The sequence below is a fragment of the Elephas maximus genome, chromosome 24 (assembly GCF_024166365.1).
Source record: "Elephas maximus indicus isolate mEleMax1 chromosome 24, mEleMax1 primary haplotype, whole genome shotgun sequence".
Lineage (NCBI taxonomy): Eukaryota > Metazoa > Chordata > Mammalia > Proboscidea > Elephantidae > Elephas > Elephas maximus.
This window is the reverse complement of record NC_064842.1, coordinates 16,762,973-16,786,742: the sequence shown is the minus strand read 5'-3', so window position 1 is coordinate 16,786,742 and position 23,770 is coordinate 16,762,973. Positions and strand designations below refer to the sequence as shown.

The following is a 23,770-nucleotide window of genomic DNA, read 5'->3' as shown; positions in this document are numbered from 1 at the left end:
CAAATCTTGATTGTTCTTATGTGTGATACTACTTAGTGGGTGAGCATGGACATAAATGTAATAAAAGGACTACAGGAAGTAGACTCTAATGCTTAACTAACCCATAATAAGCATCCGTCTGGTCATTCTCTTCTGTTTTCTATCTCATTGCTATAGAAGGGAAGATTATGTTGAAGACCTAAAATTTGACTATAGCTGGAAGCTGTAGGAATAGGAGGGAATAAGAATAGTGTTAAGCAAAAGGGAGTTTTCTTTGGTGTTCACATGTCATTTACCTGCTCCTTCTGGCCCTGGGAGCCCAGTGCCCTCAAGCTGTCCTCTGACTATTCAGAGCTTTTCCAACAGTGCATCTTCTCTTCCAAAATTACCTTCTGCTTTTCTCCTTAATTCTCCCACACAGGCCTATTAAAACTATAATTTCTTTATTTATTTGAACCAATATTGTATGTTTTGCATATTAATTCAGCAGTCAAATGAATGCTGGGATTTTGGGCAGTTATGGCAGACATTCAGAGCAGGATATTTTCCTTTTCAATCACATTGTTCAGACAACTTAGAAACACTTAGAAAGTGTTTAGCCGAGTAGTTTTATCCATTATTTATCACAAAAGAGTGACTTACTAGGATTCTCACTCTTTGGGGGAGAAGGGAAGTGGTGATAAAGAATGTATGACATTCTTTAGGACAGATAAAAAGGGGTTTGAGTTAATTTAAAAATAAACTGATAGTTGCTACGGCTGCTAACCAGAAGGTCAGCACTTCAAATCCACCAGCTGCTCCTTGGAAACCCTGTGGGACAGTTCTAACCTGTACTATAGGGTCACTGTGAGTCAGAATTGACTTGAAGGGAATGGGTTGGGTTTTTTGGTTTATTGTTATTTAAAGCCCTACGTCCTGGGGTACTTTGTTAAATAACAATAAATCATTAATACAAGAAAAAAAATAAAAAGAAACAGACCACTTTGATTAGGTAGTCTGTTTGGTAAGGCATTCCCAGATGAGGTGTTGAGAAAGCAGAACAGATACCAGGATCCTTTCTGTGGGAATTATTCTTTCTTCTATCCTCATCTTTTCCCCCAAACCCACATGTCCAACCATGGATTGCCTATGATTAGTCCACATTAGGCCCAGCCTCATTCTCCAGCTAACAAACAGGATGAAGGGCAAATGAAGCGCCGTAGCTTAGAGTTCCCACTTCACTCTCCCATCTGTTTCCTTTGTCCTTATGGTAACAGATCCAGGGGTCATCAGATCAACCTTATAGCAACTTCTACTTTGTCTAATTCATTTTCTTCTTTTCAACTGAACAAAAAAAAATCTTGGTTTGACTGTATTAAAGGTAACACTAATTGTGGTCATATAAATGAACTACTTATTCTTTATACTTAATAAACATACTGTCAGAATATTAAATACATACCAGGTAAATTTAAAGTTTTATTAAATTACAATTCTATATTCATTTAGGACCAGTTCACAAAAACTGAAAGTGCTCACTTGCCTGGCTTAATGGGAACATACTCCACTTGCTTTTCGAGGTTGTCTTACTCCAGTGTGCTAAGGAAAGAGCAAATCAAGGAACTAAAGTACTGCAGTGAAACCTATGAGAGCTGAAACTCAATGGGGGTACTTTGTTTTTCCGGGTCTCACAAGTTTTCCATCTTTGGCAGGGTACAGCCTTACCGCTTTTCTATCATTCATTTCAGTGGGAAATATTTGACTTTTCCTTCTCTGACAGGTTTTCACCTTACACATGTTCTGGCTTTCACAGGTTTTTACTGTATAATATAAATGTTAGACATAAAGGAATAGAGACAGTACCTGCCATCTGGTTCTCCTGCTATTATTTTCATTCCTTACATTCTGGCATATAAGAGAAGCAAGTAGGCTGAGAGTGTTGGGAGGCTGAGTCCCAGTTTAGCTTTTGACCTCATATAAAATCTTGCTAAGATGTCATGAAATACTTCCTTTCAGCCCTGGCTCCTGGCTTCCTTCATGCTTCTCTTGCTTTTAACATCATTCTTTCCCTCATATTCTTTCACATCTTACAGAACCAGTCACAGAGATCTGAGGCTTGGCAGCATAGTTTTAGCTGTATCTGGAGAAAGTTGATCATAATCGAGAGCTAGTGGAAGACAGATTTTTAAAACATGCGCTGTAAAGATTTTTTAATTCTATGGCCAAAATCATGCCTAGCTCCATCTGAGGAATAAGCTCCATCGACATGTTCAAAACAACCTGACTTGAAACTCTCATACTTGAGAAGATTCTCATACACGATCCTTGCTCAATTTTGGCAGCAATTATTGCCTATTGTATGTATATTACACATACATATTATTGTATGCTATATATTTCATATATTTAGGCAATCTAGGTAGAAAGAAACATGACTATATAGTCCATATGCCTATTTGGTGTTTTATTAAATAAGACCTTTGGAATTTATTAACTGAACCTTAAAAACTGTTAGTCAAGTTATATGTCTGTAAGATAAATTACTTTTGGTTTCTGCTTGTGTGCTTACCTCCATATTCCAGCCTTAAAATTCTGGTGGCAATTCATAGACCTAGAGATGAAATACATGTTTTTAAGTGGTATCTGATTACATATTAAGACAACCTCTGGTGTTCAATGTTAGCTATGATACCATTTTCAATGTTTATAGAAAATCATGGTGTTTGAGGGTGTATATGTCCGGGGAGAGACAGAGAGATTAATTGGTTTTCTCTAATTGCATCATCAAGAAAAGTAAAATTCATGCTTTTATATTAAAAACATAAAAATAGATGTCTGGTTTCTAAGTAGGACCTTATTGCTGTGGCGACTTCATATTGGTTTTAAACAATCTCAGCTTAGAAAATACGTTGTCTTTCATATTCAGAGATAATTTTAGGAGATGTACATTGTGACTTATTTTTAGTATAGTGGTAATATATTTGTTATGAGCTATTCATGCCCTTTTTCATGGTTTTAGCACACTCTGGTCAAGAAGTAAGGATAGCCAAAAAGTAAAAGTTTCTCTATGTTAAATATTTTAGTACTTTTTACGTGTATAGTACTGTACTGTGCACAATGTTGGATACAAAGTTGGTCAGATACAGACCTAGACCTCAAAATGCTTACTTTATTAATAAGAAAAATAAATACATAGTTATGAACTATGCAACGTGCAAAGTGGTAAGTGCCATAAGAAATGTGGCCATTCAGAAGTGTTCATTCAACATTTATTGAGAACTTTTTAATATACAGGGTTCATGCTAAGCATTGTTCAGTATTTCCAGCCCTTAAGGATCTGACAGTCTAGTGGAAAATGCAAATAAATAAACAGATATTTATAATGCTATGTGGGAAATACAGTAATAAAAGATATGACTGTATATCACAGAAACACAAAGGAGAGATACCTAACTGAACCAGAAGGGTCCAGAAAGGCTTTCTGAAAGAAATAATGCCTGGGCTGGACTGTCAGGCCTGAGTATAGTCAGCAGAACAAAAGTAGAGCTACATAAGAGGGCGGATAGTATATTCTAGGTACCCAGAGCATAGTTAGGTGGGAGTGGGGCTGGGGAACAGAGGGAGATTTCAGTTCAGTTTGCTGAAAGCAGAAAGGGTGAGACAGGGGTTGATGAAAAATGAGTGTGAAGACATAGACAGGGACCAGAATCAGGATGACTTTAAATTTCATTTATGGAGCTTAGATTCACTTGGCCCCATGTGTGATAATTATTGAAAGGTTTAACAGAGGGGTAAAGTGACAAGCTTCATTTTGGACTGGGAGAGAGGTACTTCCTATTAATAACTAAGGGACTGTAACCAGGTTTGAACTTGGAGACTTTAGCCTTAACAATGGAAGACTGACTGGGATAAGAAACAAAAGTTTGTTTAGAAATCTGCAGGTCTTCTAATCCTGATTTTCTGTTAACTCTTAAAAAAAAAAAAAAAAAAAACCCTTTGCCGTCGAGTCAATTCGAACTTACATACTCTTTAGGACATTATTAAGTCACCTTCTATTACAATTTCCTGTAGAAAGAAATAATAGTTCCTGACTACCTATCTGCAGAGCTATTGTAAAAATAAAACATAATATTGAATGAGTTTGCACTTCCGTCTGAAACCATCTTTAGCTTTTATAGACCCAGTTTATAAATTCCCTACCGTAAGATGCCCATAAAAATCATATATGTGTGTGTGTGTATATATATATATATTTGTTACAGCATTTATCACATTGTTGCTAGCATGTTATCTTCCCTACCAGTGTGTGAACTGCTTGAAGGTGCACAAAGTACCCTGTTTATCTTTTAATTCCTTACATCTGCATAGTATTTGACGTAAACTCTAAATATTCGTTTGCATTGAATATAACAAATTCCTTAAGTAGGTATGGTTCATATTTGAAAAACTCTACTGTTTGTGCAAAGTTTCAAAAACATGAAAAAAATTTGAGATAATTACTACTTTTTTTTACTTAATTCTTTAATGTCAGAAAAGTGAAGGTGTCCCTCTCTTGACTAAGCCTAATGTATAAGATCTCTGTGAGTCAGAATCGATTCGATGGCAACGGATTTGGCTTTTTGATTTTAATGTATAGTCAGGATGGATGATACTGTTGAAGTAACTGTTTTTGTTTTAGTCCATTTTCAATAATTCTGAAGCCATAATTTAGCTCTTAGTATTTAAAATGCTGTCTTTGAAGAGTAAAAATTTAGTAGGTAAACGGTTGGAGAAAAGCCAGTTAAATATTTTGTTAAATGCCTGCCAGCACTGAATCAGAATGATTTAGGTCCTTTTTTTCCTCTGGTGTGTTTCAATTTACCACTGCAAACCTTTCCAGAAAAGGAATTGTCCAGCACTTGTGTATGGAGCATTATTTTGTGAGTCATTGTTTGTGCATGGTCCGATGAACACTATATTATCACCTTTAGACCTAATCTGAGCAACTGTTTTGTTTGTTTGTTTTTACTGTCTTATCCTCCAGTTTTTCTTGAAAACAGTTGTACTTTCAATCTACCCAAAAAGGTGGCTTTGTTTGTATATTTATATACTTTATTAATACAGTAGAAGTCATTGAAGTGTTATGTGTGTAAATATTTGTAACATACAGTATTCTCCTTTCTTTGTTGAAGCGCTCTTCATCCTGTACTCCAGCTAGCAAAGGCAGACGTGTAAGAGACGATTGCGCTTTGTGTACCCATCACCCCTTCTGCCCCACCTCCTACCCTTGTTGCCTGTGGTTGCAGAACATGCTGACGTTTTTTGTGATGTATTACTACATTTGTTGCATGTTTTGTGCGGCTGCTCCTACTATTGCTGCTCTGCTTTTCTGTTTGTTTGGTTTATCTTTTTTTTGGCTTTGACCTTAAAGCTTTAGGAGTGTTCGCATAAATTTCTATAACCAACTAAACTAATAAAATGATAAGATGTCTTTTATATTTTGATTGGGAAAAAAAGTAATCCTAAAATAGCCTTTCAAAATTGATCAAATACGAAGTAAATGAGTTTCTAAATAAGAATCTGACATGAGCAGATATGTAGAGATTTCTTAAAGATTTTAATTATGTAGAAAGACAACATGAAGGTTCATATTATGCAAAGTTAAAAAAAGATTTGAGACAAGTTATGGATCTTGTTATCTACAATTTTGTGTAAATCAGTTCTGGAGAGATCTTGAGGGGTTTTGTTTGTTTTTGTTTTTTATGTTCAAAGGAAACTCCCTAAATATATTTATCGATTTGAGACTATGTGATAAGTCTTTTATAGTCTAAGATAATTCCAAGATTTTAAAAATATTTGTAACATTATATATGTATTGATACCATACCATAAACACCTTCTTTGCTAAGGCTGGCTCAGTATTTCTTAGTCTGAGATGGGCCAACCACTACCCCTATCCTATAAGATTCTGGTATGTTCAGAGTGGGGAATCTTTATATGGAAAGGTCTCAAATTTTACTAAACCAGCCCCTACTCCAACACCAGTATAAACACATAGATACTCCCCAGTTCAGAAGCAGTGGTCTAGCTGAGATTGTTTGCTCCAATTTCCATAAAAATAAAATAGTAACATTAAAAAGGAGTGTCATTGATAGGTGCAGGGTTTTAACTTTCACCTGTCAACTCTATATGTCACTGGAATTAATCAACATCTTAAATCCAGAATTCTGGGGTGTAGAAAGTTCTAGATCAGGGAATTCTCTGGGTTATAGAGGGCATGGAAAGTAATAGAGTGGCCCATGGGCTCCTGTGCATGTCTTTCTGGCATGATGGAGGGTTGATTGTAAAATAAACATGATTAACAGTAATATATTTCAAACTGCAGTTTAAAAATGAATAAACAGTTCAACTACAAATGCTATATGGCCCTTTACACTGTAAATTTAACTGACATCTGTAACTCTTATGACAAGATTGCTGGTTCAACTATTTCTTGATTTTTTTTTTAGATTTGTAGATAATTAAAACCATTATGTATTTGGATTTATTAGTCTGGTCATATGTTAGCTAAAGTGTCATATAACCTATAGAAGGGGAGACTAAGATCTGTGTGCTCAGTTATAGTAGCTTCAAATTATCAGGATGTAAATTCACCAAATTTTTGCCTACTTGTTTTTGAATGGAAACCCTGGTGGTGTAGTGGTTAAGTGTTATGGCTGCTAACCAAAAGGTTGGCAGTTAGAATCCACCAGGCGCTCCTTGGAAACTCTGTGGGGCAGTTTCTCCTCTATCCTATAGGGTCACTATGAGTCGGAATCGACTCAACGGCAATGGGTTTGTTTTGTTTTGTTTTTGAATAAGGTTATAATTCAGAGAGCTTTTGTTTTTCTGATTGAATTTATTATAGATAGTAACATCCCACTTGCTTTGTAGAGTTCCATGGTTGTTGGCCACCCAGAACATATCTGTGAATGTTAAAATAAGGAAAAAAAATTTGAGGGAAATTAGTGTTATGAAATTCCTACTCTTTATTCTTTATAGTATGAATAAGCCACCCTTAGCCAGAATCTGTTGACTTAAAATTACCATGTACATATATAAATATCTAACTATATAAATATACATATATTTTTAAAACAGGTAGACAGGCTTTCTGGCTTTCTTGAATTTTTCCTTGGTCAAGTATCTGACAGAAAGTCAGCCACTGAAAAGTGGTAGTTAAGAGGGAAATAACTGAAGAATTACCAGTTATTCAACACTTAAAAAGAAAACATCTCAGTAATAGTCCCAGGAAATATCAGTATATTACAGTAGTGCCCAGATTGTTACCATTCCTAACAGCAACCTTGAATCTGACAACATGACATATGATTTTATGTTATGTGTCATGTTTTTAGACAGGCAAACATATAACAGTTTCATAAATTTAAAATTCTTTAAGTGACTGCTAATTGTCATATAAATGTTTACTGTATTCCTGTTTTTACTATGCTGTTAAGCCTCATTTACAATTTGCATACTTATGTTCTTTATAAATAGTGTTATTTAATTAAGCATAATATAAGAAAGATTCGTCATCTATAGTATTATTAATGTCTGAATAAAAACAGAGAAAGTTCCATAGTTTTGTCACTTATAGTGAGAAACAATGCTTGTCTCATTTCAAGTTGTTCTTTTAGAGTTTGGAATAGAGCTTATAAATAACATGGGGTTAACTTTTTGGGGTTTTTTTTTTTGTAACATTTATAAATTGTGAAGAGTAGATATTCAAATCAATATATTGAAAATACTTAAGGAGTAATTTTCGTTTAAAAAAATTACATTATTTGTAACTAGTAAGATTACACTTAAACCAAACCAAATTCTTTGCTGTCTAGTCCATTCCCACTCATGGCAACACTATAGGGTTTCCAAGGAGCAGCTGGTGGATTCGAACTGTCAGCCTGTTCAGTTAGCAGCCAAGGACTTAACCACTGCACCACCAGGCCTTCTTTTACTACTCATAACCTTCAGTAATTTGTTTTAAAATGATAAAATGTTATATTTACGATTTTTCATATGGTATAGTATATCTATAATACTGTCACCATTTTTGTCATAAGCTCAATTAACAGAAATAACTATCACTAAAGGTTTAAATGTTGGATTATTTATTTGTCATGTTGCTTCTAAAAATACTTGAAGCTGAAAAATTTAAAAAACATTGATGAAAATTGAATTTTTTTCTCTATTAACTTAAAATTTTATGTTTTGCAATACAAAACAACCTATTAGATAACAAGCTTTTTTAAAAATAGGTTGGTCACTTACAATCCATATAAAATCTTGGTATCTTTAAAACCAGGTTTCTAATGAGAATGGTGCTACTTGTACTCGTTAAAATCTGTAATTATTGTTTGGCCTAAAAAAGGCCCATTGATGCATATTTAAGATGAGTGGTTTCAATTATTTTTATTACTTATAAGAAGACCACTCTGCATAATTTGAAGACTTCTTGACAAGTGGGTCATCTAAAATCAGACAGTTGCCTGATCCTGAAAAAAATACTTTTGTATTTCACTTTGCTACTCTAAAAATACATTTTGAGGATCATTCCTTAGAAAGATTTTAGTAAACTTAGGGAATGTTATGGATTTTTTGCATGATACAAGTAGTGCAGTCAATACCGCTGATAAGCTTTTTTCAAATTTGATACTAAGTTTTCTTCTTTTTAATATTAGAGCATGAAGTAAAATGATGAAGTATAGGAGACATTTCTAATGCCTGTTCCTTAGAAAAACTTCTTAAAGTGTGTTTACTTAGGAAAAAATATTAACTGAAAATAGGAAAATATCATTTATATAAAGATATTATTTATTTTTATCAGTGGATTGCAGCTTAGAAATGTTGAGTATATCGCTTACGTGTTCAGTTAAGATTTGTTTCGAAGATCTTTTCTTTGGACAATATCAGAATATACTGTGCAATAAATATTAGCTATTGTATTTTGTCATTTTCCCCTTTTTGTCATTCTTCCTATGATCATAAACCCAACTATTGACTTAAGATGTCTACTATTGATTTATATCAAGTATTTTAGTTTTTACCAAGTTATTCAATCACTGCTTATATGTAATGCTTTAATACTTTTTGTAACAGATTTTTAAACTTCCTTGGTTTAAATATAGTGTTAATAATGATTATGTTTGTTCAGAAGGTTTTAAAGTACTTTGTGTAAAAATAACTAATTTTTGCTTTGCTGCCATACTATACTGCATCATTACCAATTAATTATTACAGTTAATTTTAGGCTATCTTTAAATCCTGACATTGAGTATTCTCAAAATTTAGTAGAATTATTTGCCTTTTAGGGGATACAGTAAACCATTGATTATAAATACATTGGTAAGCATTTAATTATAGTTAAAATCAATAGTATCTTTAAAAACATAGCCCTGGTGGTGGTAATTAAAACTTTGATAAAGAAAATATGTAAATGATATAGTATTTTTCTTATTTTTTATTGTTAAACCTCTTTTGAATTATTGTTTACACTGGCAGTAATTCAGAAAGGAAATGAAATATTAAAATCTATTAATGTTATTAGATAATAGGTTCTTATAAAGTCTTTTAAAAGACTTGAAAAAAATTTTTTAAGTTTGACATCCAAAATATTTTTGCCTTGGGTTTACCCATTTTTACCAAAATTTGTTTCTTGTCTTTATGAGAAACACACGTTAGAAAAGAAAGTGGTAATTTTTAAACTTCAGTTACAGTAATCAGAGTATCAATGTAAATGGCATTGTTCAGATTTTTAATATGCCCAATTAATGCCATCTCAAAACATTTTATAGTATCTTTGCTTATTTTTAACTTTTTTAAACAAAAACTTTCTTGGTTTTGTTTAATCTGTGGGATTGATTTTTACGTAAGGGCATCAACTCTAAAAAGCTATCATTGTGATTTTTATTATTATATTTTATTACAATAATATTGGTTTTTTTTTTTTTTTTTAATTTAAGTGTTTTCCACTTCTGAATAACCAGCTTTTACCTTAATCAGCTGAGGAAATTATTTTTTAATCTAGCCTCATTGTTATTGTTTTCTTTCATTTTTTGATGAGTAAAAAACTAGTTAGGCCAAAAATACTTTTACAGATGCCAGTAATTCTTCAGAAGAGCCAAGAGGTATGTATGAAAAGCCTCAGAAGTTCTTTAAGAGTCACTGCTTGGTGCAGCCACAGATTAAGCTGTGATGGCGTATATTTCCTCTGCCTAATATCCCACTTAGAGTTTCCAAGGAGCACTGGGCACTGGGTAATATCCCACTGTATAACCATCACAGGATCATGAAACATACTGGTAAATGTTTTTACAACCAGTTCTCGGGGCAGGGAAGAAACTCGAATTTTGAGGGTTTGCAAATTCCCATGTTGTAAACATAGCTTGGCAGATTTCAAGCTGCTAATGTGACCTCACTGAACTTGGGTTTGGGAAGAGACGCTCACAGTTTATTCTAGAAGTGTCGGAAACAGACTCTGGCACATAACTGGACCACCTGCTGGCAAAATGGCTTAAGGCAATGTATTTTAATTCCTGCACAAGAAAATATAAAACTGTAAGCTCAGCTTATGTCAGCATGGGTTCATGTGGCTCAAAGAGCAGGCCACTAAAATTTCAGTCAGTACTATTGGAAATAACAAGCTCTTGCCTTTCTCTTTTTTTGGAAGAGTGCTTAAAGTAATTGGACCCAGAGGTACAAAGCCACTATATTAACTATTTAACTTTATTCACAGCATTATCCTTCTCACAGGAACTTCTCATTTTATGTCTTTCAGTCAAACAATAGGACTAAAGGTTTTTGTGTGACAGGTCAGAAACTGTTTTCTTAAAATGACCCAGTATTTTTTACACATAGCAAATCCCCCACTTGATACAACTTTACAACTTTTGATTATTTGAGTCAGTTTTAAATTCTTATTTGTGTAAAATGTATCAGTACTGCTTTGCTTATCAATTTCATTTTAACTGAATCGCCTCGCCCATAAACTCTAATTCAGCTTGCAATTTATATAATCTTATGAAAACTAGAAAGAGGAGATTTTTAGAAAGTTTAAGACATTTCTGCCTTATTCCCAAACCAGGGTCATATTTCAGGTTAATAATTTAAACTGATTACTTTCTCCATGGCTGTCCCTGAGTATAACTGAACTGGGTAAAATCTGTCTTCAGAGCCCCCATGTTTCTTTCTTTCACTCTCCTCTTCCTGACCAAAGCTCACTGTCAGGAAAGGAAGTAATATAACTTAGCCTCCGTGATCATTAAATTACTTTGTAGAGTAATGGCTCTGTGCAGCGAAAAGAGTGCTGAATTTGGAGTTAAGAGATGGAATTCAGACCTGACTCTCCCACGTCATAAAACTTACCGGTTTAATGAAATTGGCCCATCACACACACAGAGCTGAAGTTCAGCTGGTACGCATCAGTTTAAACATTGAAATACTTCCCTAGCAGTTGGTAAACAGCTGCTTCTCCAAGGCCCCTAGATGCCTTGCTGAGAGTCGCCTTTTCCCCTCTTCTCCGAATCCACCAACTAAAGGTTTAAGGCCTGTGTTGGTGGCTGTCAGTCAGTCCTGTAACCGAACACAGGTTCTTGTCCCATCGTGTTAGCCGATGGAAATAAGACGGATGCCACACCACCAGCTGCAAGGGAAACAGAGTGGAAATTTACTGTTAGCGCAAACAAGGGCCAGTGTGGGGCCTCATGGCTGAAAGACCACGAGCTCCCCACCCCAAGGGAGCTGGGAGCTTTTACGTCCTCAGTCCCCAAGGGGCAGGAATTGGTGCCCAAAATCCAAAACCCTGAGCCCTCCCATGCCGGTATTTGAAGATCCAGGCGCTGAGTCACGTTACAAAGGAAGGGACCTTTCACTTTGCAAATGGACTAGGGCACTGTGGGTGTGCTGGAAAATACCCTGCTCTAGGGTGAGTATCAGGTCCAGGGTCAGGTTGAGGACACAGCTCTTCAGGTCCTGCGCCTGCGCCAAAATCCTGGTTGCCACGTGTGCAGGGTTCTGGCGCCAAATTCAAACCATGGTTAGGGCCACGGTGTGGTCCGGCCAAACCACAGTCAGAAGCTGTGGCTTGGCAGGCTGCAAGAGGGTGGGGGGAAACCACAGCGGAGCAGGGGAAGCCTCAGCAGAGGCTTCAGTCCCCCCAAAGTCCTGCCTCATGGAATGCTACAGGCCATAGGTGGACACCTATGGAAGGCTACCACAGTGTTTACCAGCCCACTAGCTAGTCCCTGCAGCTCCCACACGCCTCCCAGGTTTTAACATTCCACACCAATCAGAGGTTGACTCTTCATATGTATATATACCATAAATCCCAAACAGCCTTCTACAGTGATTACACATGGGAAAAACCCTCAACTTGAGAAAGTAGTTTGTGCATTTAGGGTTTGAAGCCATGTGCCCAGAGTTCTGTTGGGCTGAAAACCAGGCTGAAAAGTGAATATCTTGGCAAACCTTTTTTCCAGGTATCTCTATTCACAATCATTTATCATTTATTTAATATTTTAAAGAAGTTCTTTTCACTTAGTTTGAAGTATGAGAGCTATTGTTATTTTAATCAATTGTTCTGAAATTTCTACTTTATCAAAACATTTTCATCACTATAGCTGAGTCTTTCATCGGTGGCAGTTCTAAGGAGTAGTTGAGTATGTTATCTATCAGGCTGTCATGCCTTCCCCCCAAAATAGTAACATAATAATAAAGAAAAAACTTTTTAAGTAAAATTTAACTTTTAAATTTCTTTAAATGCTGAAGCTCTTTTTATTGACTTATAACTTCTGATCTAAGCATTGTTCTAACAGCGTCCAAACAAGTTCCCTGACCTCCTTCTCAGATTGCCTTCATTGCCTTTTGTTTTAAAAACTCAATCCTAGTAATTTTGAAAATTGCCAAACTGAATAGATTATTAATCAGTGTGCTCCATAAGATCTTGTATGCTAAATTTTAATTCAAAGCATTTTTAATTTCTAAAAGTACTTGACTTAAAAGGATGAAGTTGAATTTAAATGCTATTATTTCTACTGCTGCAAATTAAAAAAGATTTGCTTTAGTATGACAAGCATAAAGCTGATAGGTTAGGTTTTTTTTTTTACTTTCAATTAATGCCTAGTAGATGCCCAAATTTCATTCTTACTGTGGACAGAATTATTCGTCTCTAATCTGCAGTACATGTCTTCATTACATACTCTCATTTATTTCACAGACACAGTTTATTTTGTGAAATACAAATGTGCTATGTGAAATACAAGCCTACCATATGCATTAGAGATCAGACATAAAAGTAAGAGGTCAGCAGTAAAGACTGGGAAGGAGCCCTTTGTTAACTATTGTTATTTTAGCCCTTGTTTATGTTAAGCTAGTGGTTATGCTTTTATATAATGACCTATCCCTGATGCGAATATTTAAACTAAAGTTGGTTTCCACCTTTTCCAAGAAATGTTATCGTGATCATGCCTTACAAAAATTTGCTAAGAGCTGCAAATTGTTTAAAAGTGATTTCTTGGGTTTTTGTTTTTCCTGACTTATTTTCCTAGACTGATCCCGTTGAGAGCACAAATGTACGGAATCCGAACGTCAAGTTTTACATCCAGTCAAGGTCCACATCTCCTTCCACTTCTAGTGAAGCTGAACCAGTTAAGGTGCCTCACTGGAGCAGTCTTGCTCCATGACTTCTCACTTGTGTCAGGAAAGGGGACACACCTTGCAAAAACAAGTGGAATTTGTCTCTCTTCTTCTAATCAAATATTTGTGTAATAAGTCATAGTCTCTTGAAGATTATTACATCTAGCTGATAATGTAGATAGAAGTAGAAAACTACCCTGAAAATTCAACCTGAAATAGACAAAAAGTTTTATTTAACAATGAATGTAGTCTTTATTTTAATTAGAGAACTGTGTAGAACAGAGGAGAGTTATGTAAATTTTGGATACAGACTCTATAGGCACATAGTAGTGCCAGGCGCTGTTCTCATATTTTAATTCTTCTAATAAAACTAATAAGCCATGATATAACTGGTTTGTTACATAATAAGTAGATCTTAAAAATGAAATTGCCACTGCTGGCAACTGACTAGCTTATTCTAACTGGTAATCAGAAATAGGCATTCAACTAAGATGTGCCTTTTAATAGTACAAAAAGAATATTGTATTCACATCTCTTGTCAATCAATGGTTTTAAACAGCCAGTTGGCCAGTTTTCATAACAGAGATCATCTCCTCAACAAGTCAGAAGGATGTCTTGTACCTCAGTCCATGTATTCAGCCTCAGAGACACAGTTCTGTTTCTTCAGTCAGTGTGACAGTTCAGACAGAGCCCCTTGGCTTCTAATTTTTTAATCTCCATTGTGTCTACTGTTCCAATAGAAGAAGATAGTCCAATTTCAAAAGCTAGATGAAGTGAAGTATGAGTTACAGTGAGATTCTGGCCTTGTTTTTTCAAACTCTAGACTTCCTTAGACTAGCTAAGCTGATTAGAGCCTCTGCTTTTTTGGTTATAATTGTTTTACTATCTTGAGTTCATAGATTGTTATCTTAATGGTGAAATATTTCCAACATACAGAAAATAATATAATAATAATAAACACCCATTTTAACTACCATCCACAGATTTTACAGATAGGAACATTGTACCCCCCCCCCTTTTTCAGATTTTTTCTTGAAGAAATAAAATATTACAGAAACTATTGGAATACTTTCCACTATACCGTTCCCCCCCTCCTTTCCCGGGCATATGTCAATATCCTGCAGTTAGTGTGTATCCTCCCTTCCTTGGTTTTACATTTGTTTCCTATGTATCCATGAACAATGTGTAGAATGCTTATTGTTTATTTAAAATTTACACAAATGTTATCTGTATCCTTCTGCAAATTTTTTCATTCAGCATTTTGCTTTTGAGGTTTATTCATATAGATATATGACCATTTAGTTCATTCATTGTAACTGCTGCATAATATTCCATTGTATGAACATACCATAACTTATTTATTGTCTTATTGTTGGCTATTTAGGTTGTTTCCAGTTTTTTGTTTTTACAACCAAGGCTGAAGTGAACATTCTTATATCTATCTGCTTGTGCAGAGTTTGTGTAGAAATGAAATTACTGGACTGTATGGTGTGTGCATTTTCAACTTTAAATTTTGCCAAATTGTTTTCCAAAGTTGTTGGACCAATTTGCATTCCCACCAGCACTGTGTGAGAGTTCCCCATTTCCCCCTATTCTTGTCAACCCTTGATACTGTCAGGCATTGACTTTGGCCAACTTGATGGGTATAAAGTGGCATTTTTGTTTTAGTTTGCATTTCTCTGATTTCTAGTGATACTGAGCATCTTTTTATATGTTTATTGGCTATTGATGATTTGCTTTTCCCTGTCCTTAGCCCATTGTTCTATTGCTTTTCTAATTGTTGTCTAAGTGTTCTTTATATATTCTAGATACTAATCCTTTGCTGGCTATATGCATTGCAGATAAATATCTTGTTCCAGTCTGTGGCTTATTTTCAAATTTTGTTTGCAGTGTCTTTTTGTCTTGCAGAAGTTTTAATTTTAAAGTAGTCAGATTTATCAAGCTTTTCCTTTACAACTTCTGCTTTTTATGTCTTTTTAAAGCAGTTCTTCTTTATGCACAGATTATAAAGATTTTCTTCCATATTTTCTTCTAAATGTTTTAAAATTGCTCTGTTACATGTTTAGGACCTTTACATGCTTATATATTAGAAAAACCCATTTATTTTTATGTATTATGGGAAATGGGCTTTAATTTATTTTTCCTATATGAGCAATCAACTGTCATATATTTTCCCGTTGATTTATAATGCTGTCTCTGTTTTATATACATGGGTCTGTTTGGAGGTTCCCTATTCCATTATTCTTTTTGTCTGTTTCTGCACTAGCACCACACTGTCTTCATTACTATACCCAAAAATAATTCCTGGTACCTGGTATAATGAGCCATCCCCACCTACCTCATTCTTCTTCATTTTCTTCTTGACTAGTTTTCCAGAAGACTTTTAGGATCAGCTTGTCAAATTCTCTATGGGACTTTTGACTGTAATTACATTGAATTTGTAGATTTATATAAGGAGAATTGGCATCTTTATGATATTGAGTCTTTCCATCTATGAACATAGTGTATCTGTTTCTTTAGAATTCTGTTATATCCTTTAGTGAAATTTCATTATTTTCTTCATGAATGTACTCCATATTGCTTGTTGGATTGTTCCTAGGTACCTTAAAGTTTTTGTTGCTACGGTGATGGGGTCCTTTTTTATAATTTATCTTGGACTTTCTATGTATATTATAATGACAATTTTTTTTCTATAAACTTATTAATTTTTAAGTAGATTTTTAGTGTTTCTTATCTTTCATAGCTAGATTTTTAAATGTTAATTCTAAGTTGAGCTCAAAACTTTTTTCAAGCTGTTGAAAAGTAAATAAAATTTAAATTAAAAATAAATTTACAATTAAAAACAAAACTCTGAGAAGCTCAACATAATTCAGTTTTAAGGCTGTAAGTTATATAAAGTATTCTACTTTCCGAGGCTGTATAGCAACAAAGGCAAAGAGGGATGATCCATTTTTCTCTCAGTATTTGAGAACATTCTGTAACTTTATACGATAACTACCTTTTTCCTCTGGTCAGCTTGCTTAGCATTCTGGGAGGAAGTCTTCTTTGTGTCTGTTTTTTTACACATTGATAATTAAGTGGTGTCTTTTTTTTCCCCACAATAACATCCAGTAAAATCACTGACTCCTTTCATTCAAAGAACTATCTACCAATAACACTCCATAAAAGAAGACTGAATTTCATGTAGCAAACATATGGCTTGTAAATAAATTTGTATATAAATCCTGAATTCAATAATACTAACCCCCTTCTTTGGAAATTACTTTCTGCACAAAGAGCCCACTAACTGTCCTCGTCTATGTTCAAGTCCACAAAATTATGTTCCTTATATGTAATGTGTATTCTATATATGGAAGTCAAGGAGTTGAGTTTTTTTTAATATTTTTTATCATAAATAATGCTAAAAACTCTTTCAGATACTTTTTAGAATTAATATAGAAAATTGAGATCAATTTCAAAATCAATACCATTTTTATAGGCTACATGCTATGATTTTTGTTTTCTTTTGTGAATGTTCTTTTCCAAATTATTTTTTTATGTCCATATTGAAATAGGTTTTACTAATTGAACGAATATTCCATCTGTGGAGACTGCAGAGAAATTTTAAATTATCAACACTGGAGAATTTAGTTTCAGTGAGATATGTTTCTGTGAACTAGAACTTCTTGTCTTTTTAATGTTTTGTTTGGTTTTTGTTTTGTTTGCTTTGTTTCTAGTGATGTTTGAAATAGATGGAGTTTTTCATGACATTTATCTCTTTTTTTGTCCCTGGGTTCAGACTGTAGACTCTACTCCATTTCCAGTTCACACACCAACCTTAAAGAAAAAGGGATGCCCTGGTTCAACTGGCTTTCCACCTAAGGTATTCAACTTAGTTATAAGTATAGTGTGTTCCTAAAAAAAAATGAGAATGGATTTCTTATGCGTTGTGTAGATGTTGTGATTTTTATAATTTGTTTCTTCAAAGTTACAAACGTAAGAACTTGGAAAGAAAATAAATTCTATATGAAAGGAAATAATCACCCACAGAGAAAGGTAGGACGAATGTATAAAGTTGTTTTTCCATCTTCTTAAATTCAATGTTTTGACATTTATTATAGTAAGGAGCAGTTCTTGGGGAATGTATCATAAGGAAGGCATTTAGTTGAGACCACTTGTCAAAGAATCTCAGATTGAGGTTAATAAACAAACTGCTAAGAAAGAGATATGTTTAATGAAAATTCAGTTGGGGTCTTTTTTTATTCTATTCAACATGGACATGGCTGAAGTATTGTGTATGGTGGACTATGAAGATTTAGTTGCTTATTCAAGCTCCCAAAAAGAAATTCTAGAAATTAGAAAACTGCAGTTATCTCCTTCTCCTCACCCTAAACCTTAGAGCCACAGATTGAAAGAGAGATTGATGCATCAGAGAGACTAATAAAATATATAAAAATTATAAGTGCTATAAAAAAAGACAACAAACTAAATAACCTGTGCTAGATAAAGCAAAATTCTGAGGCCAGACAGAACATGAATTTAAAATAAGCATAAGGATTATCCTCAAAAGACAAGAAAGGAGGTATGTTGGTAATGTGAACTAGGATAAGGCATTTATAGAGAAAAATAAATTGGAAATTCTTAACATGAAAATATAAGTCCTGAAATAAAGAACTCAATAGATGTATATGATAGTAGAATGTATATAGCAGAAAAACAAGCTAATGACATGGAAGTTGAGATGGGAAATATAAGAGTAAACATATAGACAGAAATAGCATCAATATCTCTACAGAAGGACTTTCAGAAGGGAAGAAAAAAGCAGAGATACGGAAATACTTGAAGAAATAGTGACCTAAAATTTCCCAGAATTAAAGATAAATTTATATAGAAAAACACCATTAGATGGTAAACAGACTAAATAAGAAAAAACGTACATCTAGACACATTATAGTAAAATTTAAGAATATCAGATCAAGAGAAAATTCTAAAAGTTTCAAAGAGCAGATCATCTGTGTAAAAGAACAGAAATTAAATTGACATTAGGCTGCTCAATAGCAGCCTGGGAACACAATTGAGAAATGTGTTCAAAGTGTTGAAGAAAAAGAACTTGAATCTAAATATTTTAATCCAAATATTACTGAAATATGAGGGCAAGTTAAAAATACCCTCAGGTATACAAGAACCTAGAAGGTTTATTATACAAGGTCTTCTTTGAAAATCCTGTCTTGGAAGAAGTACTCCATTGAGAAAAGATATAAATCCAAGAGGATTTATGAAAAATGTGGGAAATAAGGATGAGTTGGTATTTTAGGGGACTTTACTGTAAAAAAAAAAAATTTTTTTTTTTTTTACTGTGGTCTAAAAAAGCAAGGATCCCGCTCCTCAAAAATCAAAGAAAGAGAAAATGTATATTCAGCGCAGTCTAGAACTAATCTAACTATAGACACAATGTGGATGGGTGTAAGGCTAAGGTGAGGTGAGCATGCTAAGGTACTTGTCTTGTTTGGGGAGAAAGTGCAGAGACAGCATAGACTGGTTGTGAACACAGTGAATTCCCAGCCGTACTTCTTGAATTGGAATCCTAGCCCCATCATATACTAGCTGTGTGAGCTTGACAAGCTACTTACCTTTCTTTGCTTTCATTTTCTCATCAAAAAATAAGGATGGTTTCCCGGAGTTCAACCTTCAACCAAAAATTACGGAGGTCTATACAACAACATACGTGAGGAACGTGCTTCTAGCTCAGTCATGTAAATGAGACCAAATGGGCAACACCTGCCCAAAAGCAAAGCTAAGACAGCAGGAGGGGACAGAACAACGGAACAAATGGAATCAGGAACCAGGGGTGGAGAAGGGGAGAGTATTAACACATCACAGGGATTGTGACCAATGTCAAAAAAACAGTTTGTGTATAAATTGTTGAATGAAAAGCTAATTTGCTCTGTAAACTTTCACCTAAAGCACTATGTATATGTATGAAATAAGGATAGTGCCTTATTGTGTTGTTTTAAATTTTAAACAACTTTAATGTTTGTAAAGAACTTAGAATGGTGTCTGGCATGTAGTATCATATAAATATGTTTAATATTGATAAGGGACTCATAAATATGGTTCTTAATAAGTTGAAGGGAACAAACCGAAAAGTATAACTTTCAAACCTGTAGATGGAAATCCTGTCCGTTAAATGGAAGGCAGGCAAGGGAGAAGGAGAACAAAGGAAAATATGGTGACCTGGTAATCTTAGTGGCTTAGAACAACCTTTTTGTAATGCTCACTATTTTATGGGTTATGATTATGGGAAGTTCTCACTAGGGGTTTCCCATGAAGTTGAAGTCAGATATCAGCTGAGCCTACAGTTATCTGAAGGTTCATTCAGCTGGATTGGACATCCAAGACAGCTTACTTCCATGGCAGGAAGTTAGTACTGACTGTCAGCATCTACTCGTAGTCTCTCCAGCATGACAGCCTCAATGGCCTTACATGGCAGCTGGGTTTCCTCAGAATGAGCATACCAAGAGAAGCAGATGGACACAGCATGGCTTAAAGCAAAGGTGTATGGAAAGGTAGAAAATAAAAAAAAGTTGAGATCACAGATAATATAATACAAATGGAATATAAGGTGTAAAACCTCAACAGACATAAAAGAAGACATTGTATACTACTAAATGGAATAGTAGATAAAGAAGATATAATGGTCATGAATGTACATGGACCTAACAATAAAGACTTAAACCATATAAAGCAAGAACTGAAAGAACTAGGGAGAGAAGCAGATTAGAGATAAATTTTAATACACACCCCTCAGACAAACAGTATATAGTAGGGAGAAAATGCAAAGCAGAGAATGGAGGATTAGTATCTGCAGGAATATTGTATCTGCAAAGGAATAAACAATATTAACAGTTAACTGGTCAAAAGCTAAGAATAAGCATATGAACAAATCAAAATGGCCAACAAACTGTAGAGATGCTTAAACTTAGTATAGAAGTAGAGGAAAAGCAAGTTAAACTAATTATGAGATATACCTGTACATTCATGATATATATATCCTATCATCAGTAGAGAGCCCTGGTAGTGCAGTAGTTAAGAACTTGGCTACTAACCAAAAGGTCCAGCAGTTCAAATACACCAGCCACTTCTTGGAAACCCTGTGGGCAGTTCTACTCTCTCTTACAGGGTTGCTGTGAGTTGGAATCAACTCAATGGCAATGGTTTTTGGTTTTTTTTTAAATCATCAGTAGGATACTCTAACATTATAGGTGGACGTTTGAATCAATACCACCTTTTTGAAAGCAATCTAAAAACATTTTTAATTAAATATTCTGGTCAGTGTATCTTTAGAATCCAGTGAATAGAGGATTTTGGGAATTTGGTAGCAGTCTTAGCATAGTTTTTGAATCTCACTGACTCTTCCTGTAGAAACAGTCAGAGGATCTAGGAAAGCAAAACTAAAAGATCACCAGGTAAGACCTAAACAATAATAGATGAAAAGATTTTCCTGTAAACCCCAAAATATAAATCAATAGAAACAGACCACCAAAAGCTACAAGGACCTGCGTGGTATTAAAAATTGTTAAAGAAAAAGCGGAGGTAAAATAAAATGACTTGTGATAACCGTGAGAGCCAGAAAAGTATCAAATCACCATTAGGTACTGCTGGAAAGTTCTGAGAACAGCAGCAGAAACTCAGAGAGGACTTTGCAGTCTCTATGACACAAGTGAGTGCAAGGGAAATGTGACTACAGGAAGACCTGACAGTGCAGGAGTCATGAATTCTCAAACCTAACAAAACGAAATGCCCTTCTGGATCAAAGCATGGTAAAAGGATACAACCCTGATGTACGGTTGGTTGGCCAGGTAGCTGTCTTCCAAATTTCTTGGCATGGACGAGTGAGTGCTTCCATCATTGCATCCATTTGTTGAAACATCTCAATTAGTATTCTTTAAATCCTGGAGCCTTGTTTTTCACCAATGCCTTCAGTGCCACTTGGACTTTTTCCTTCGATACCATTGGTTCTCAATCATATGCTACCTCCTGAAATGGTTGAATGTTGACCAATTCTTTTTGGTATAGCAACTCTGTATTCCTTCCATCTTCGTTTGATGTTTCTGGCATCATTCAATTTTTTGTCCATAGAATCCTTCAGTATTGCAACTCAAGGCTTGAATTTTTCTTTGGTTTTTTTCAGCTTGAGAAATACTGAGCACGTTCTTCCGTTTTGTTTTCTAACTCCAGGTCTTTGCGCAATTCATTATAGTACTTTGTCCTCTCGAGCCACTGTTTGGAATCTTCCATTCATCTCTTTTTACTTCATCATTTCTTCTTTTCACTTTGTCTACTGTACATTCAAGAGTAAGTTTCAGAGTTTCTTCTGACATTCATTTTGGTCTTTTCTTTCTTTCTAATGACCTTTTGTTTTCTTCATGTACGGTGTCCTTGCTATCATTCCACAACTCATCTGGTCTTTGGTCATTAGTGTTCAATGTGTCAAATCTATTCTTGAGGTGGTCTCTAAATTCAGGTGAGATACACTCAAGGTCATGCTTTGGCTCTTGTGGACTTGGTTTAATTTTCTTCAGTTTTAATTTGAACTTTCATATGAGCAGTTGATGGTCTGTTCTGCAGTCAGCCCTTGGCCTTGTCCTGACTTATGATACTGAGCTTCTCCGTCGTGACTTTCCATATATGTAGTTGATTTGATTCCTGTGTATTCCGTCCAGTGAGATCTACATTTATAGTTGCCATTTATATTATTGAAAAAGGTATTTGCAATGAATAAGTCATTGGTCTTGGAAAATTCTGTCATGCAACCTCCAGTGTCATTTCTATCACCAAGACCATATTTTCTAATACTGATCCTTCTTTTTTTCCTTGGAACTTTGATGTTCCAATCACCAGTAATTATCAATGCATCTTCATTGCATATTTGATCAATTTCAGACTGCAGAAGTTGGTAAAAATCTTCAGTTTCTTCATCTTTAACATTAGTGGTTGGTACGTAAATCTGAATAATAGTGGTATTAACCTGTCGTTCTTGTAAGTGTATGGATATTATCTTATCCTATCACAGTACAAGTGCTGTACTTGAGGATACATCTTGAAATGTTCCTTTTGACAATGAATGCGATGCCATTCCTCTTCACTATGTCATTCCTAGCATAGTAGACCCTATGATTGTCTGATTCACAGTGGCTAATACCAGTCAATTTCAACTCAGTATGCCTAGAGTATTGACCTTCATGTGTTCCATTTCATTTTTGATGACTCCAGTTTTCCTTGATTCATGCCTCATATATTCCAATTTCTGATTATTAGTGGATGTTTGCAGCTGTTTCTTCTTATTTAAGTTGTGCCACAACAGCAAATGGAGTTCCTGAAAGCTTCACTTCATCCACATCATTAAGGTCAACTCTACTTTGAGGAAGCAGCTCTTCCCCAATCATATTTTGCATGCCATAAACCTGAAGGGTTCATCTTCCGGCACTATATCAGACAGTATTCTACTGCTATTCATAAGGTTTCCTCTGGCATTTTTTTCAGAAGTGGATCACTAGGTCCTTCTTCCTAGTCTGTCTTAGTCTAGAAGCTCCACTGAAACCTGTCCACTGTGGGTGACCCCGCTGGCATTTGAAATACCAGTGGCATAGCTCCAAATAACATAGCAACACACAAGCCACCACAGTATGACAAACTGACAAACAAGTGGTGGCTATGTGTACATAGGAGAAAATGTAGGAGAACTTCTGTGTGACCTTTGAAAGGGGAATGAACTTTTAAAATAAGATCTCAAATTAAAAACATAAAATTAAGGCTGTCTTTTGAGTGAAAGCATTGTCAGTAGGTGATGGCAGACTAATAGAAGATATTTGCAATGTCCAACACCAACAAGGAAGACGGTGGTGGTTCCGTCTTAGAAATCTCACCTTCCGTGTGGAAGACCCAGGTTCGATCCCTGGCCAATGCACCTTAACCACAGCCACCACTTGTCAGTGGAGGCTTGCGTGTTGCTCTGATGCTAAACAGGTTTCAGCAAAGCTTTAAGACTAAGCCAGTCTAGGAAGAAAGGCCTGGCAATCTACTTCCGAAAATCAGCCAGTGCAAACCCTGTGGGTCACAGTGGTCCAATCCCCTTGGGCGTGGGCTCACCATGAGTTGGGTGCTGACTCAAGGGCAGCCAACA

At 35.1% G+C, this 23,770-nt stretch overlaps 1 protein-coding gene across 11 annotated transcripts in view; it reads left to right on the top strand.

The window, feature by feature from the left end:
* Window positions 1–23,770, top strand: part of CDC42BPA (CDC42 binding protein kinase alpha) — a 345,992-nt gene that overhangs the window by 276,587 nt on the left and 45,635 nt on the right. For 4 of the 11 annotated variants that reach the window (XM_049868072.1, XM_049868062.1, XM_049868070.1 and 1 more), the window contains 3 exons: window positions 5,130–5,168; window positions 13,521–13,625; window positions 17,387–17,470. In XM_049868072.1, the coding sequence (XP_049724029.1) occupies window positions 5,130–5,168; window positions 13,521–13,625; window positions 17,387–17,470 (228 nt within the window). The remainder of the gene's footprint in view (window positions 1–5,129; window positions 5,169–13,520; window positions 13,626–17,386; window positions 17,471–23,770) is intronic. The other 7 variants (XM_049868067.1, XM_049868071.1, XM_049868069.1 and 4 more) reach the window with 4 other exon arrangements.